The sequence below is a fragment of the Crocodylus siamensis genome, chromosome 5, assembly GCF_052110815.1.
Source record: "Crocodylus siamensis isolate JL-2025a chromosome 5, ASM5211081v1, whole genome shotgun sequence".
Classification (NCBI taxonomy): Eukaryota; Metazoa; Chordata; order Crocodylia; family Crocodylidae; genus Crocodylus; species Crocodylus siamensis.
In genome coordinates this window covers 33,357,997-33,373,198 of record NC_143399.1, presented here as the reverse complement: position 1 = coordinate 33,373,198, position 15,202 = coordinate 33,357,997, and the positions used below count along the sequence as shown (strand labels likewise).

The 15,202-nt window shown below is 43.8% G+C and overlaps 1 protein-coding gene across 1 annotated transcript in view; it reads left to right on the top strand.

Moving 5' to 3' along the window:
• Window positions 1-15,202, top strand: part of ABCA4 (ATP binding cassette subfamily A member 4) — a 102,643-nt gene that overhangs the window by 74,708 nt on the left and 12,733 nt on the right. The window contains exons 31-39 of the mRNA XM_090047554.1: window positions 436-530; window positions 728-760; window positions 2,531-2,636; window positions 2,760-2,834; window positions 3,295-3,464; window positions 5,314-5,491; window positions 7,154-7,269; window positions 12,681-12,828; window positions 14,413-14,536. Coding sequence (XP_089903680.1) covers window positions 436-530; window positions 728-760; window positions 2,531-2,636; window positions 2,760-2,834; window positions 3,295-3,464; window positions 5,314-5,491; window positions 7,154-7,269; window positions 12,681-12,828; window positions 14,413-14,536 — 1,045 coding nt within the window. The remainder of the gene's footprint in view (window positions 1-435; window positions 531-727; window positions 761-2,530; window positions 2,637-2,759; window positions 2,835-3,294; window positions 3,465-5,313; window positions 5,492-7,153; window positions 7,270-12,680; window positions 12,829-14,412; window positions 14,537-15,202) is intronic.

The window sequence follows — 15,202 nt, the reverse complement described above, 5'->3', positions numbered from 1 at the left end:
GAAAACTGTGGGCTTTTTAAGATTTTATGAATCTGGATAAAGAAATTAACTTTGTGCTCTTCATACCCTTGAAGGGAAAGCTTTGTTTATTTTAATAAGGCATCCTGGCAAACAGCAGTGTAACTTTAATGGTGTGCTTTATGAGGAACTAAGTCAATCAGTTATCACTCTGACAGCTGCATTCTTGTTCTCTCTACATGGTTGACTTCTTCTCAAGCCTCAGCAAAGCACAGGTATTTAGAGTCTAAACCGGGTAGAATTCGCAGGATTCACTGCTGGTGGGAACTTCACAAGCTAATGTTAGAAAAGGGTTATTTTTCTTGCAAGCTCCTGTGCAACAAAACCAGTTGTGTTGTTCTCCTAACAAACAGTTACTTGATGAGTTTAGGGGCAGTGACATTTACTGTAGCTGACTGGATTTTCTTTGCCTTTCAGCGAGTACAGTGGAGCACAGAAATTCTTCAAGATCTCACCTACAGAAACATCACAGATTTCCTGGTGAAAACCTATCCCACACTTATAAAAGGGAGGTAGGAATCATTCTCTGTGTGATGTTTCTGTTGCTTGTCACATCTTGCATATTATACTTTTGATTTGCTCAAAGTGTTGAACAGACATTAGCTAATCTGGCTGTCACCCTTGTGACTATATCTTACATTTCAGCCAGAGCTTAGTTTGACTCAAAGCTTAAAAAAATATGATTTTTATAGTACTTTTTCTGTTGCAGTTTGAAGAGCAAATATTGGGTCAATGAACAAAGGTAGGAAACTGTTTCATAAAATAGTGTAGTAAAAAAATAAGTAACAAATATCTATCTGTTTAACTTTGGAGCCTAAAAAAGGTTTCCCTGGACTGTGGCAGGTAGCACATGTTAGACAAAGAGATGACTACAGAAGCTAGCATGTTGTGTGAGACAGCACTGAGGGCTTTACTGAGAAGTGTGGCTGTATTCACCTAGCAGGTGCGACAGCAAGCAATGAAACCACCCCAGGTACATTCAGATTCTGTACCCTAGAGACAAACCAATGTGTGAGCCCAGTACCTGAGCTCTGTGTGCCCTCTTTGTACTGCAGCAGTCCTCTGGTATGACCATATCCATAACAGTACAGAGGAGCATGGCTTCTAAGAAGGGGTAGAGAAGGGGTGGCCAACCTGTGGCCAGGTGCCACAAGTGGTGTAGAGAGCCTCTGTGCATGGCATTTGGCAGATGGGAGAAGGGACAGGCAGCACAGTGGTACATAAGACAGGAAGCAGAAAGCAGAGCAGTAGACCAGAGGGGGAGCACGGGGTCGGGAACAGAAACTAAAACAGTAGTTCCGGCAGGGGAAGGGGATCAGAGTGACACTCTGGAAGGATGTAGAGCTAATTCATGGCATGTCTGCCAGAAACATTGGCCTACACTGATTTGAAAAAATAATCTGAGCACTAGCCTAGCAAATACACAGAGGTAAAAACTATAATGTGAGCTCCATATTGTCTAGAGCTGTCTCTACTGGTACTTCATGGCCCACATGAAAGAATACAGGCAGGGAGCCCTCTGTACACTTACTCAGGATGGTACTTGATGTAATTTAACCATCACCAACTGTAGTGAATATCAGCTTTACACTTTTGGTGTTCCTGAGATCAGCAGGCATAGGTCTAAAGTCAGAGACCAAAGAAATAGAAGGAATCAGGGGTTTGTACAGTCTCCTGCTGAATAATGAAATATATTATTATTCTTTTTGAGAATTGCTCAAGGATGCCTTGCATTCATGGAGTGTTTTCTAAAAACACATATTTGTCCATGACTTTTAACCAGTAGCAATCAGAAATCTTGTAACCAGTAGCAATCACAGAACTGGATTCCTTCAGTGGATTTCTTTATAAATGTATGTTCGTGGGGGTGTAATACTGGTTATGGGATTAAACTGAGGTGCTCAGTGTGCTGACAGGGACATACTAACTAATACAATGTTTTATTTATTATGCACCAGTTGACATCAACATTTCTAGATGTCTTCTTTTCCTAAGGCAGCAGCAATCTGCTGTCCTACCCATTCTGTCCCCAGCCCACTTCCAGCTTTGACTTTAGTCATGTATCAATCTATTGTTTCTTCCATTAACACCTCATTAATACTTGAGATACTAATTATTTGTGAGGTGTTAGGAAAACAATAGGGAATCAAATGTTTCAGGTTTCCAACGAATGGATTATAATGTCAAATGAAAGGGGCAGAGGCAGAATTGAACCAGTCAGTGTTATAAATTGTTTTCCTCTATAGATTTCCAAGGTGCAATTGTCTTTCTAAAGGGGTCTCAGAATACTCCTTTAATCAGGTTAATTGCCGAAGTCATTCACAAGTTAATTTGGTTTTAGCATTTGCAAAATCTCTGAAGATTTATCTAGTTGGTCAGCAAGCAAGCAGACAAGCTACACATAAATTATGCTATGTGTATAAAGAAAATATTCATTAAGAGAGTTCTGATTTTTCCATCAGTGTAGTTAGCTATAATATAAGTGATTGATCCTAATATGCTCTACTGCCAGGTATGGAGGAATTTCCATTGGAGGAAAACTCCCTGTTCTTCATGTCACTGGAGTTCAGATTGCTGATTTTTTGAGAGATCTTGGCTTAATGCTCAATGTGAAAGGGGTAAGCCACTTTTGTCTGTTTACTAAGAAAAGCAAATGGAAGTTGTAAACTTCCATTTGCAGGAGGGTCATGCTAACCTTCCTGCACACTGGCTGATTTTAGACTTTGTTGTCTTATTTTTAGGGCCACGCTTCAATGGCTGCTTCTAACGAAATGTCTGATTTCCTTAAGTACATGGAAACAGAAGAAAATGTTAAGGTACTTGGTGAGAATAGTTTAGAAAAATCTATACCCTTTTTGAGCCAGATTTTAATCTGAAAGAAATGCTGTTTGGTGATAATATCCTTAGATAAATATCTTTTTTATCCTTAGATAAAAAAAGAGATTCATTATTCTGCACAATTCCTATGTGTAATTGGGCTGTTCCATGCCTTTTTTAAGGAATATCCCTCAGGGGTTAAAAACCAGACTTTGTAAAATACATTACCTCACTACTGAAATGCTTGTTTAACCCCCTGTTTTGGAATGATCTCACCCAAATACATTGTGCTGCCTCTGCTGGGTCATTTCAGTCAGTCCACAAATCCCCAGAGCTGTGTTCATTCCTGCTGTCATTGCCCAATGGAAAAACAAACTAAAGGCAACTCATGTGGCATCCTGCAGCCCTGAGTTAATAGTGCAGGCTGCTTAATATATTTGTACTTTATGGCTCCTTTAGGTGTGGTTTAATAACAAAGGCTGGCATGCCATGGTCATCTTCCTCAACATAGCCAACAATGGGGTCCTGAGAGCCAATCTACAGAAAGGCCAATCCCCTGAGGAATATGGGATCACTGTTATAAATCATCCTCTGAACCTCACCAAGGAGCAGCTCTCTGAAGTCACCATGTAAGATGCAATAGTCCACCTTGGTTCTTTCACTAGTTTATTCCCCTCTCCAACAGTTCCTTCAGCCCGTTGCCTCCAGCATGTTCAAAGGACATGCCTGAGAGTGTACGGCTGAATTCAGGGTGTGTTGCTTATGTGCTGGTTGCCCGATGGCTCTTTCCCTGCATTCTGTTTTACTCAAATTGCTGTAAAGGTCTGGTCTACACAACAAAGTTTTGGCTGTTGGTTACAGAGTGTGAAAAGATGGTATGCCCTTGCCAACACAGACGTGTCAGCAGGACTGCTGGTCTGTCACAAGTGCATGCATGCATACCACAAGTGGCACAGGCAGTCTCTGTGCATGGCACATGGTAGGCAGGAGGAGGGACAGATAGCACAGCAGTAGATAGGGCAGAAAGCAGAGCAGCAGATCAAAAAGGGAAAGGGGATTGGAGTCAGGGATACAGGTTATAGCCATATTGGTCTACAGGCAGAAGGAATCAGAACCCATGGTAGAAGTGATATCTTCTATTAGACCAACAAGATATTTGCAAAAAAAATACTTTATTTGCAAGCTTTTGGGCACACTTACCCTTCTTCAGGCATAGGAGAATGCAAAGATTGTAAATTCATATTTCACAGGACAGCTGAAGGTGTTATAATATCTCCTGGTTGGAAATGTTCATTTTGTGCAAGGGAGTTGGAGTGGCACTCAGGGAAGGTGTTGGCTCCCCACTGGGATATGCCAGTGGGAGGAGGTTGCTGCCAACTTAGCTTCAGTTGATTGTGGCAGTCAGATGACTATGCCAATAGAAAAAAACCCTTTTCCAGTATGACCACTAGGCGGCTCTGTTGACATAGCTAGACCACCAAAGTTGTAGCAGCGGCAGCTCCATACTGTAGATCAGTGTTTATCAACCTTTTTAAACCCAAAGCATCCTTGGTTAAACTCAAGGTACCCAATGGAATGTGCCAGCTCTTACTTTGCGCTTGTTTTTGGCTACAGAAAAATAATAGGGCAATTTGTCTGTTGCAAAGAATTCAGGGAGACCGCAACAGGTCAGAATGTTTTTTTTAACGCTGTGGATTCCTGTTTGAAATCTCTAGGTTTATCTTGTGAATCATGTTGGCATACCTAACAGTGCTAATATTGCATGTCACCCTGCATCACCGTTGAAAGGATCTCAAGGCACCCAAGAGTGTCCTGGTACCCTGGTTGAGAATCACTGTTGTAGAAACTCCAGAATCTCTTCTAGTTTGTTCACCTCTCAGGATAATTTGTGGCTATTCCTGACAAGGATGTTCTCCCACCTCACCTACAGACCATCTCCACGGGTAACCCAACTATAGGTGTAGACGGGTGCCTGTGACAGTATCAATAAAATCCTATTTTAATGCCTTTATTCAAGCACAGTAGCACATTTTTAGTAATTGGAGGTTTTTGGGACTAAGTGTAGTGTAAGATGTAGCTCAGTCTAAAGGTGCATGTACTGCTGACATTGGGCCTTTTATTAACGCGCAGTTTGGCTGCACCTGCTGTGCTAGTGGCCATGCTGTGTCTCATGGCAGCATGACCTGGAGAGAGAGAATGAGCGTCACGGGTGGGCTAAGGATAGATTGATGTGTGCACGTTAGTAGCAACCCTGAACATAACACAGGAAAGTATACATGCCAGTTCCAGAATTTGAATAATCCTCAAGTTACCAAACAGGCTTGTTACTGCTGGGTCTAAAATTGCCTGGTGTTTTCTCAGTGATCTCCTGAGGGCATTAGGTGGAGCTGCTCACACTGGCTGGGGAAAAACAGTGGCATTCTGTGTGGCATTAGCTGTCTTGCTCATCCATTTCCTCCCTCCTCCACTCTGTTGCAGACTGACCACATCAGTGGATGCCGCTGTCGCCATCTGTGTGATTTTTGCCATGTCCTTTATCCCAGCCAGTTTTGTTCTGTATCTGATTCAAGAACGGGTGACAAAAGCCAAGCACCTTCAGTTTGTCAGTGGTGTGACTGCTGCTGTTTACTGGTTAACCAACTTCTTTTGGGACATAGTGAGTAACTGTTATTTCTAGCTCTTTTCTGGGAACTATTTCTCTATTTGGTTTGGCTTGGAACTTACAGGCTTAGTTAATAAGGTGGATCTCAAGCACTGCAGTGTACTCATTTAAAGCACTGCTCAGACAATTTGTGCTAGGGCTCTGCACACTTCCTATTTCATTTCAAATGGCTCAATTAAGTCTCATGCACAACTCAGCTAATGAAGCTGGAAGTGATGTAACCTCATGGGTTTTCAATGCTTATTGCAATTTTCTGTATCTCATTTTGCAGGCAATTGTATACTATTGTTTCAAAAGAGACTAGAACAGTAACCTGGGCTTGTGTAGAAGTAGAAGTCTTCAGAGCCTTACTGAGAGACCCAAAATTATTTTGCAAGGAAAGAATGACTCCTTTGGCCAAATGAGCCACAACAGTAAAGGGCCCAAAAGAGTTCTTTAAAAGAAGAATTCTTCAATGTGAGCATTATACAATTTGTAAAGCAGGAGCAATTGAAAGGATTCTTGGGGCTCCACTGAAGACTGCACTTAAAATAGGGAAAGGAGCATTAATTTGGCAGATATGGGAAAAGACGCAAGCAATCTGGTATCAGCTGCTGCAGGCTATGCTGTGAGAATGTCTTCCCCCTCCACAAGATAAACTTCTGATCATTCTGAGAATGTGGCATCAATAAATAATAAGCAGAAAAACTAGTCAGGACAATGACTGAGCTTTCTGTCACTTGATTCTCTATCTTCATGTAGCAGCAGTCCAGCTTAGTGGATTTAGAACAACAAGAACTAGTCTTTTTATGTAACATCTCTGTGCATTTAATAATACTCTTCCCAAACACCTAGACACCATTATGTATCTATCCTGTTATATAAATTAGTGTTTAGAGTTCTTACTCTTCGAACCAGGCTTGTAAGGTAACACTGTTATGTGCAGTTAGATTTGTACTTTCCCCCATAAGAAGCAACATGATGGAGAAATTTAGGCTGCTGACAGACATGGAAAAAACAAAACAGCACTTTACCAGAAGGGGAAGCACTTAAGTTCAACCTGGCTTCCCAGTGTCTGTATAGATTGGGTGCTTCAGCAGGGGTTTTTTCTGGCACTTTTATCTAAAGCTGATTTAATTAGCTATTAGATAAAAGAGCCAAAAAGCCTCGCTGAAGCTCCTGATCTATACAAACATTGGAGAGCTGGGTCAAACTAATGTGATGCCTCTTCTAGGCATGTGCTGTGCTTGGTGCAGGGGTGTACCAAGCTTAAAGCGCTGGTTTGTTTTGTTTTTTTCCATGTCTGTAAGCAACCTTAGGACACCTATACACATGCACTGAGGCTGCTGGAACATGATAATTATTGCGCTCCAGGAGAATCCAGCAACATGTGCATCAGCATCCCCACTCCAAAAAATGGCAGTGGGGGTGCTTTAACTAAAGCTTGTTAGACAAACTTTAGTTAAAGCACCCTTGCCACCATTTGTCAGCACAGGAATGCTGATGTATGTAACACTCCAGATGCTTTATTTAGAGCAGCTAAAAAAGCTGGACCTAGCACATTATTTTTCTAGTGTCCCTTAGTTTAAAACCATTCTAGAGCAGGGCTAGGTCTAATGGAGAGTTTGTAGAACTCTGTTGTACTCATACCTTGTATTTCTTACTTTGTTCTGCCAGGTGAACTATGTTGTGAGTGCCATTATGGTTGTGGGTATATTCATTGGCTTCAAGAAGAAAGCATACACTTCTCCAAGCAATCTCCCTGTGCTTATAGCATTGTTGCTTCTGTATGGGTAAGTCGTCTGGGCTGCTTATTCATGTAGGATCCACTTGGCAGGAGCGACCTAAACTTCCATGTTAGAAACCATTTCAGGTTCCTGAGCTGAGCTGGGTGTGGCTGATGTCTAGTTTTAAAAAGGTATAGCACAGCACAGAACTGTCAAACTGGGAGCTTGTTGACTCTGATTCCAGCTTGGACTATATCTCATCCTATAGCTTTAAACGAATCCCTTAACTCGGGGGTTCTCAAACTGTGGGTTGCAAATCCTCGGCAGTTTAAAAGGGGGTTGCAAATTCTCTTCCCTCCCTAAAAGTGGTGGTGTGGGGAGTGGGGCCGCCCCCTCCATTGAACACTCTGTGCCGCCACCACATGCTACGTGCTGCTTCCCACGCCCAAGTCTGGCTGGTGGGCTGCTGGGGACCTCCCTGCCCCCCACTCATCAACTGGCCAGACTTGGTTGCAAGGAAGTGGTGCGCAGCACATGACAGTGTCACAGAGTGCTTGATGGCGGTGGCAGCCCCGCACCACCGCTTCTAGGGAGGGAAGAGAAGTTTGCAACCCCCTTGTCGCAGTATCAAAAAGTTTGAGAACCCCTGCCTTAACCTCTTTTAACTAGTGAACCAGTTTTTCCAGCTATAGAGTCATGATATTATTATATTGATTTACTATCTCATAGGTTGTATTGAGAATTATATAATTAGCTAATTGGCTGGAAGAGATTAAAAGAAAAGCAGCTTTTATGATTACTGGCCAGGAATAGGGGTCAATGTTCTTTTTGTTGTTACAGTAGTAAAAATGGCCATGGGAAAGGTCCTAAAGGTGCTAAACACTGTGCAAACATACATAAAGGTAAACGAAGTGGTTGCCTAGTGCGTAAAGCACTGGCATTGTAGTAAAGAGCTTTCAAGATCAGCTGTCACTTGTCTGTTATATGATTTTGGTCAAGTTATTTAACCTTGCAACACCTCAGTGCATCTACATGTAAAATGCAGTAGGATACTTGTCCTCTTTGTTAAGTGTTGTGAAAGCCAAGGAAAGGAAGTCATATATAAGAGACAAATTTTCAAGGGCACTCCTTGCTGCAGAAAGCTTATGGTTGAACAGGTGTTTCCCAGATCAGCCACATGAGGAAAAATTTGCTTACTGCTTTTCACCTCTGCCACAAAGGGAGGTGTTGAGTTGTAAAGCTGAGCTGCATAGAAAAAGAAATTGGGCTTGTGTCCTGCTTTCTCATGTACAAAAAAGGCCTTAAAGTCTTAAACATTGTATTGGCAATCTTAGATATATAGCATGAAGTGCTCATGGAACATTTGACTGAAATAAGCATTGCCAAAAGTGTTTTTGCAAAACTGAGTACTTTTCACTTCCCATTCGTTTTTCAGGGTTCCTACATTTGGTGTTTCAAATAGCGTGATGTTACTAGTTTTGTTGTCTATAGTGCCTTCTAGGGGAAAATAGATCAGAAAAATCTGAATTTCTAATGCAAAAACACAAGCAGTTTGTTTCCCTTAAAACAAAACATAAAGCCTTTCATGTCCTCTTTATGAATCACAAAGAAGTATACAAGGGCACAAATCCAATTTTGTGTTTTCTTGATAAATTAGCTTTCATTCACTAAAGTAGTTTGGAGAGAGCAAGCACACTGAAAATGCAAAGCATTATTACTATGTCGTGTTTGTAAAACACTGGAAGATGAAAAAATGCTGTATAAGGGACTGGCACTGTTTTATTTCTTGTTATGTAGCCCATACATTTTTTAAATTATGGTAGCACAATCACTAAATGTGGTGTCTGTTTAAGAGTACCTAAAAAGCATTTAAAAACAGAATAAAGAACTTATACAGACATAAAAGTGTGTGTCTCTATTATAAAAGCAGTGTCTTTATTATTTTAAAACACCGATAAAAACTGAGAAATGTTTTGCCAAAGAGCTTCACTGTACAAGGCTGAGGCTTTGTTAGGAGCTTCATAATTTGCTGCTAAATGAAAATCATGAAAAAAGTAAAGTAGGTGAGGTAGTAAGGATCACTTATTTTCATGTTTTGACCCTTTGACCCACACGACACTCCTATCCTGTTTTTGCTTTTGTTGTCCCAAGAAAGTAGTTGCATCTTTCACCCTTTGGCTCCACAAAGGGGCTGTTAGTTAGCTGGGTGGGCCCAAAGGCCCATGTTAATATGGAAGATACAAATAGACAGGAGCTTCTGAGGCCCAGTCAGCTGGTGTCTAGAGATACTACCCCTTGTGCCAGCTGGACTGCTGAAGCAGCCCTGACCTGGAGTGGCCCGACTCCTTCCCCCTCCACCCACTACAGCAATCTGGCAGTGGAGGCTGTTGCCTGGCTGTGACCTGCTGCCATCTGCGACAGCATCTGCCCCTTTGGATCTGCGGCCCCACGGCTGCGTGCCTGCCAGACCTGAATGGGGTGCCCTGGCTCTGCTATCTGGCCAGCTATCGCCCAAAAGATGTGCTCCTTGCAATGGCCCACTCTGAACTGTCCAAGTGTGTCCTCTTGGCTCCAAATGACCAACACGTCAGCCACCTCATCTGCCCTCCAGGTGGGTCCCCAGTGCTGGCCCTGGACAGGCTCCTCTGCGCAGGTCTTGCCACTTGTCTCACCAGCAGACATCCTGGTGTTCCCTGTTTAAAAATTGCAAATTCTCTGATAAGAAATTCAAATTCTTTCATTAAAATGCCCAAAATAGTGTTCTTTCACTATTAAAATGAAATGCCACTATGTATCGAGAGATCAGTTGGGCAGTGTTTTATTGATATATTTACAAATTGAAAGCAGTTTGGAACCCTACCAGTGCCTCTATCATCATAATGAAATAATTCTAAATATCTATACAGTTTGGCATTTACTTTTAGCTTTTTTGTCATAGAGAAATCAGAGCTGCCCCTACCCTTTTCACTTACCAGGATGTGCAGCGTTGAGCAACACTGATATGCCAGTGCCCTGCTCTTCACTCTCAATCCACAGCCTGCCTCCCGCCCCAGTCCCTTTACTCCTGATTCACAGCTCACCAGCAGCAGCAACAGCCATTGGGGTGCTCGAGCCCTTGTGGCATGGGGCAGCGTGGCTTGGTCCTGGCCACCTGGCACCCAGTGCTGCCTCTACCACATCATGTGGGTGTGGCCCGTGATGCACTGGGCCATTCACCTTTGGGCAGCTCCGGCTGTCACCTGGGCCCCATGCAGGTCACAGGGACCACCTGTCATGGGAGGCTGGGTTCTGCATGCATGGTGACAGCTCAAGTGGCCCAGAACTGCCCGAAGGCATGTTGCACCATACCGAGCCAAGCCACATCTGCATGATGTGGCAAAGGCAGCACTGGGTGCCAGGTGGCCAGGGCCAAACTGCGCTTCACCACACCTTGTGGGGGGGGCTGCGACATAAGGCCTCAAGCACCCCAATGGCCACTGCTGCTGCTCATGAGCTGAGAACCGTGCAGGGGGGGATGTGGGTCCTGCAGCAACAGGACCCACCCCTCCTGAGCTGCCCCAGCCCTTCCCACTCCCTGCTTACATGGAATGGAGCCCAGGTCCAGGTCCCTGCAGCCTGCACTGCTGTTTGCCCTGCACAGGCAGGCAGCGTGCTTCAGCTGGCTACCAGAGCATCTCTTTGGAGGGGCTCAAGCCTTTGGTTGCCTCAAGATACGGTCCTGGACCATGCCCTGCCCTGCATTTCCTGTCCCCCCCCATGTTTTATTTTGATACCTGACTATCCAGGTATCAAATTTTGAGCACTCACTGCAAATATGCAGTGCAGGAAACTTTTCTTTGTTCCCAGCATCCCTCTTGCTGCATCTCAAACTGCTTTGAGATGCAGCAAGAGGTACATGTGGGTTCATCTGGATGCGCCCATAATGGTTACATAGGGCAAGCCCCAGAATGGGCTGCAGGTTAGGAAATGAGATGTACTAGTAGAGCTTAGAGAGTATGTACATTTATATAGTATTTTCTTGTAGTTCAGAGTTGTTTACCTGGTGGTCTGTGAGCCGCGTGTAGTCCACAAGGCACTTATCCAAGCACCACTGTATCTATCACTCCTGCTGCACTAGCAGTTGAGGCATCCCTTCATTCTCCAGCCTCTGCTTCCTGTTCCCACCCAGGGAATAGTGTGGTACAACCTGTGGTGCTGGGGGAGCCCATGACCTGCAGCTGCCCCTCCCCAGCTCAACCGTGGGCACAGTATAGGGGGAGAGGGGAGGTTGCCCAGACAGGTGCAGGGTGTAGCAGCGAGGGCACTGTCCACACACACAGTGGAGCAGGGGGTCACCTGTACAGCAGTGGCCCCAGGGGTGCATGGCTCACATTACTGTAACTCGCACAAAGTAAGGCTCCAGCTGGTGCGTCCCGTGCAGAATGTGGCCCCCACCCGCCATGGGACTCTTTAGCCTGGAAAAACGCAGGCTCAGGGGTGATCTGATGGCCACCTATAAGTTTATCAGGGGTGACCACCAGGATCTGGGGGAACATCTGTTCACCAGAGCGCCCCAAGGGATGACGAGTTCGAACGGTCACAAACTCCTGCAAGACCATTTCAGGCTGGACATAAGGAAGAATTTCTTTACTGTCCGAGCCCCCAAGGTCTGGAACAGTCTGCCATCGGAGGTAGTTCAAGCACCTACATTGAACACCTTCAAGAGCAAATTGGATGCTTATCTTGCTGGGATCCTATGACCCCAGCTGACTTCCTGCCCTTTGGGCAGGGGGCTGGACTCGATGATCTCCCGAGGTCCCTTCCAGCCCTGATGTCTATGAAATCTATGAAATCTATGGAAGCTGGACAGCCCTGCTGTAACTGGTACTTCTCAAACAAGTGCCATGATAGTATTTTGCATTTAGAAGCTCTACATTTTACCCACAAAATATCTTAAAACAAAACAGTAATTGTATGTATTTGCTTCATTTGTGTGCAAAGGCTGCCTTCATAATCATTAGTCTTATCTGCTGAAGTGTTCATATTAAACACTTAATTAACTGATTAGTAGTAAGTGTGAATGTTTGGATTTTTTTCTGGTCAGTCCCAGAGATTACATACCCCATTTCCTACATCTCACCTTTACCTGCTTCTCAAAGAGATTATCTAGAGCTCAACTACCATCCTTTAATCACTTGTCAGGTAATCATCTCCTTTGAATGATGATGATTACCTCGCTAGAGTAGCTTATCAAGGTCTCCTCAGTTGCATTTTACACCATGGCTCTGTGTATGGGTGGCAAACAGGACTAGGGAGAGAAAAAAAAGTGCCATCATGCTGTAATTAGGGGGAAATAACCTAGTAAAAGTTTCCAATTGGTTTGTATGACTCATCTCATATGGGAGAAAAAGAAGACAGCTCACCTGATGTCTCTGATAGACAAACTAATATGAATTCTGAGGAGTTATTACCACTGTGTTTATGTCTTTCCTATACAGATGGGCAGTAATTCCCATGATGTACCCAGCAGCCTACCTTTTCAGTGTCCCTAGCACAGCATATGTTGCATTGTCTTGTATTAATCTCTTCATTGGGATCAACAGCAGTGCCATTACATTTGTCCTGGAGCTGTTTGAAAATAACCCGGTAAGCAAGCAGTGCTTTGCTAGAAACATTGTTTTAATGAGTCAAATGCTATGCACACTGTTCCAGGTTAGCACATTCTTCATTGCCATCAGTAGTGACTGTTTTCCCCCTCTGCTGCCCTTTCTGGGAGTGAGTAAGTAGGGGGAAAACTCATAGGTATATGCAGCAGGGTGGGGGTGAGAGCAGCATTAGCTAAAGAGACCATGGGTAAAGCTACGCTGAGTTGCCAACCAGCCACATGTGCACAGGAGTGACAGTGAAATGATTTTGATCACTGTGAGAGAAGCCACACTGAGCTGCCACCAGGACACATTTCCTTCTTCTGCTGGTGATAGTTTCAGGCCCTCCTCCGCAATGGATCCGTCACTTCTAGGAAGGAGGGCGGGCAGTCAGAAAGGTATGAAGCTGCCATTACCAAGGGAAGGAGCTGGCATCTGACAACCAAGCCTATGCCTCACCATCCCATATCTGGCCTATGCTAGCATTTTTGTCCGTCTCTACCCACTGGTTCCACTCCCCGCAGTGGTGACAGCTGTGAGAGCACTAGAGTAGACAGGCATATGTTGGGTGCCAGCATTTTAAATAGCTTGCCATTTGGGCCTGCTCAGAGCAAAGATAAGAAGACATGGTGCTTAAACACTGGTGTCATGTCTTCATTAGCACTTCTGCCATTGCTCCCCATTAGCAGTTCTTGGGAGACCAGTACTGACACCCATTCTACATCTGGCTGTATTTTCCAGTCAGTTTTCAATGCTGGCAGTGCACTTTCAAACACAATATATTACTGTGTAACTGGTTGGTCTGGAAGTGAAGCAGGTTTTAGCTCAGGTGGCTTCAAAATTTCAAGATCCAGTTTTGCGATCCCTTCTGGCTCTGTTCCATACATTCCCCAGTTCATTTGTAAACATTGTGGGATGCCACAGCTGCACAGCTTCCTGCTCTGATAATGCAGAAATATAATCCCAGTCTGTGGCACAGCAGGCCAATATTACATTACCCCTGAGGGTAGGTCTACATTATAAATACTGCTTTCAAGCAGGTAAACCCATGCAGAGTTCCACGCTGCTGTGGGTAGCCTTGTATTCTTGAGGTTCTTGGTACCGCAGCCAGATTGTTTATTGCTAGCTCAGGAATGCTTACGCTACATTTCAGCTGGCAGTGTAGAAGTGCCCTGAGACATTCTTTCCAAGATCTTCTCCTGGCCCTTTTGGTAGTTACAGACCAGGCATCATATAAGATCTGAACAAATGAGAAAAAAAATTCTATTCAAGAAATAGAATATATACTGATAGAGCCAGAGTTGCATATCACATCACATACACTACATTTTATAATATTTCTCTGTGCTTGCTGGCATATTTTTTACATATAGATTCCTAGTATTTTGTTTCAATTGCCACAGTTGCCCCTGTTACAAACTGAATTCTCAATTCTCTGTTGGTATGGAGACTGGTAAAATACTTCTGCGTTGTGAAAAAGGAGACCTAATTTCACTGAAATTACAGGGAACTTTCATTCCCTTATGTTTTCTTAAAGAAAATGCTCTGAGATGTCTGGATTTGCTTTTGTTTCCGTATGTTACAGTCTTTGCTGAAATTCAATAACAAATTGAAAAACTTGCTGCTGATCTTCCCACATTTTTGCCTGGGAAGGGGACTTATTGACCTAGCCATGAACCAAGCAGTGACTGACGTATACGCCAGGTTTGGTAAGTAATAGCCAGTAACCACGATGAAATTCTTGGAGAGCAACCCTGGGTACTTCCATACCAGGACAGAGATACATTAGCAGTGTTGACTCAGAAGATTAGTGACTTCCCAGTTTTCACAAGGGGTATTAAGAATGGTGAGAGTGAAAGTTCAACTGTTTTAAGGTGTGTGCAGTACCCTGAACTAGTTGCAAGCGCTAGAATCATCCACACCAGTCTCCTGTATCCAAATTAATTTAATCTGTACCAGTTTTCTGCTTCATTTTCTGCCCTTTTAGGAGACAGGTATTTGAAATAAGATATTAACATTCTCTTATCAGACTGCAGGGTGTAGAAGGCTGCTGTCGATACTAACTAATAATATCTCCTTTCCCTTTCCCTTTCTGGGCAACCTTGGGCCCTTGGACAGTCACAGCTGGGATATATTTTGGCAGTATTCCATGTCAGCCTGCTATTTTGATAACCCTATGTCCATTTTAAAAGTGGCTGCCTTTCTTAAAATACCTCTTTTCTACTTGGTCCTGGGGCTGCCCTGGATAAAAGGGAATGTCTTGCTGAAAAGGTAGTGACACATCAACAGAAGGTCATTAATTTGCCTTCAGAAAGAAAATCTTACCTCTAAAATACCCCCTGCAGATGTCTGCTTATGATCTACAAACGGCCATA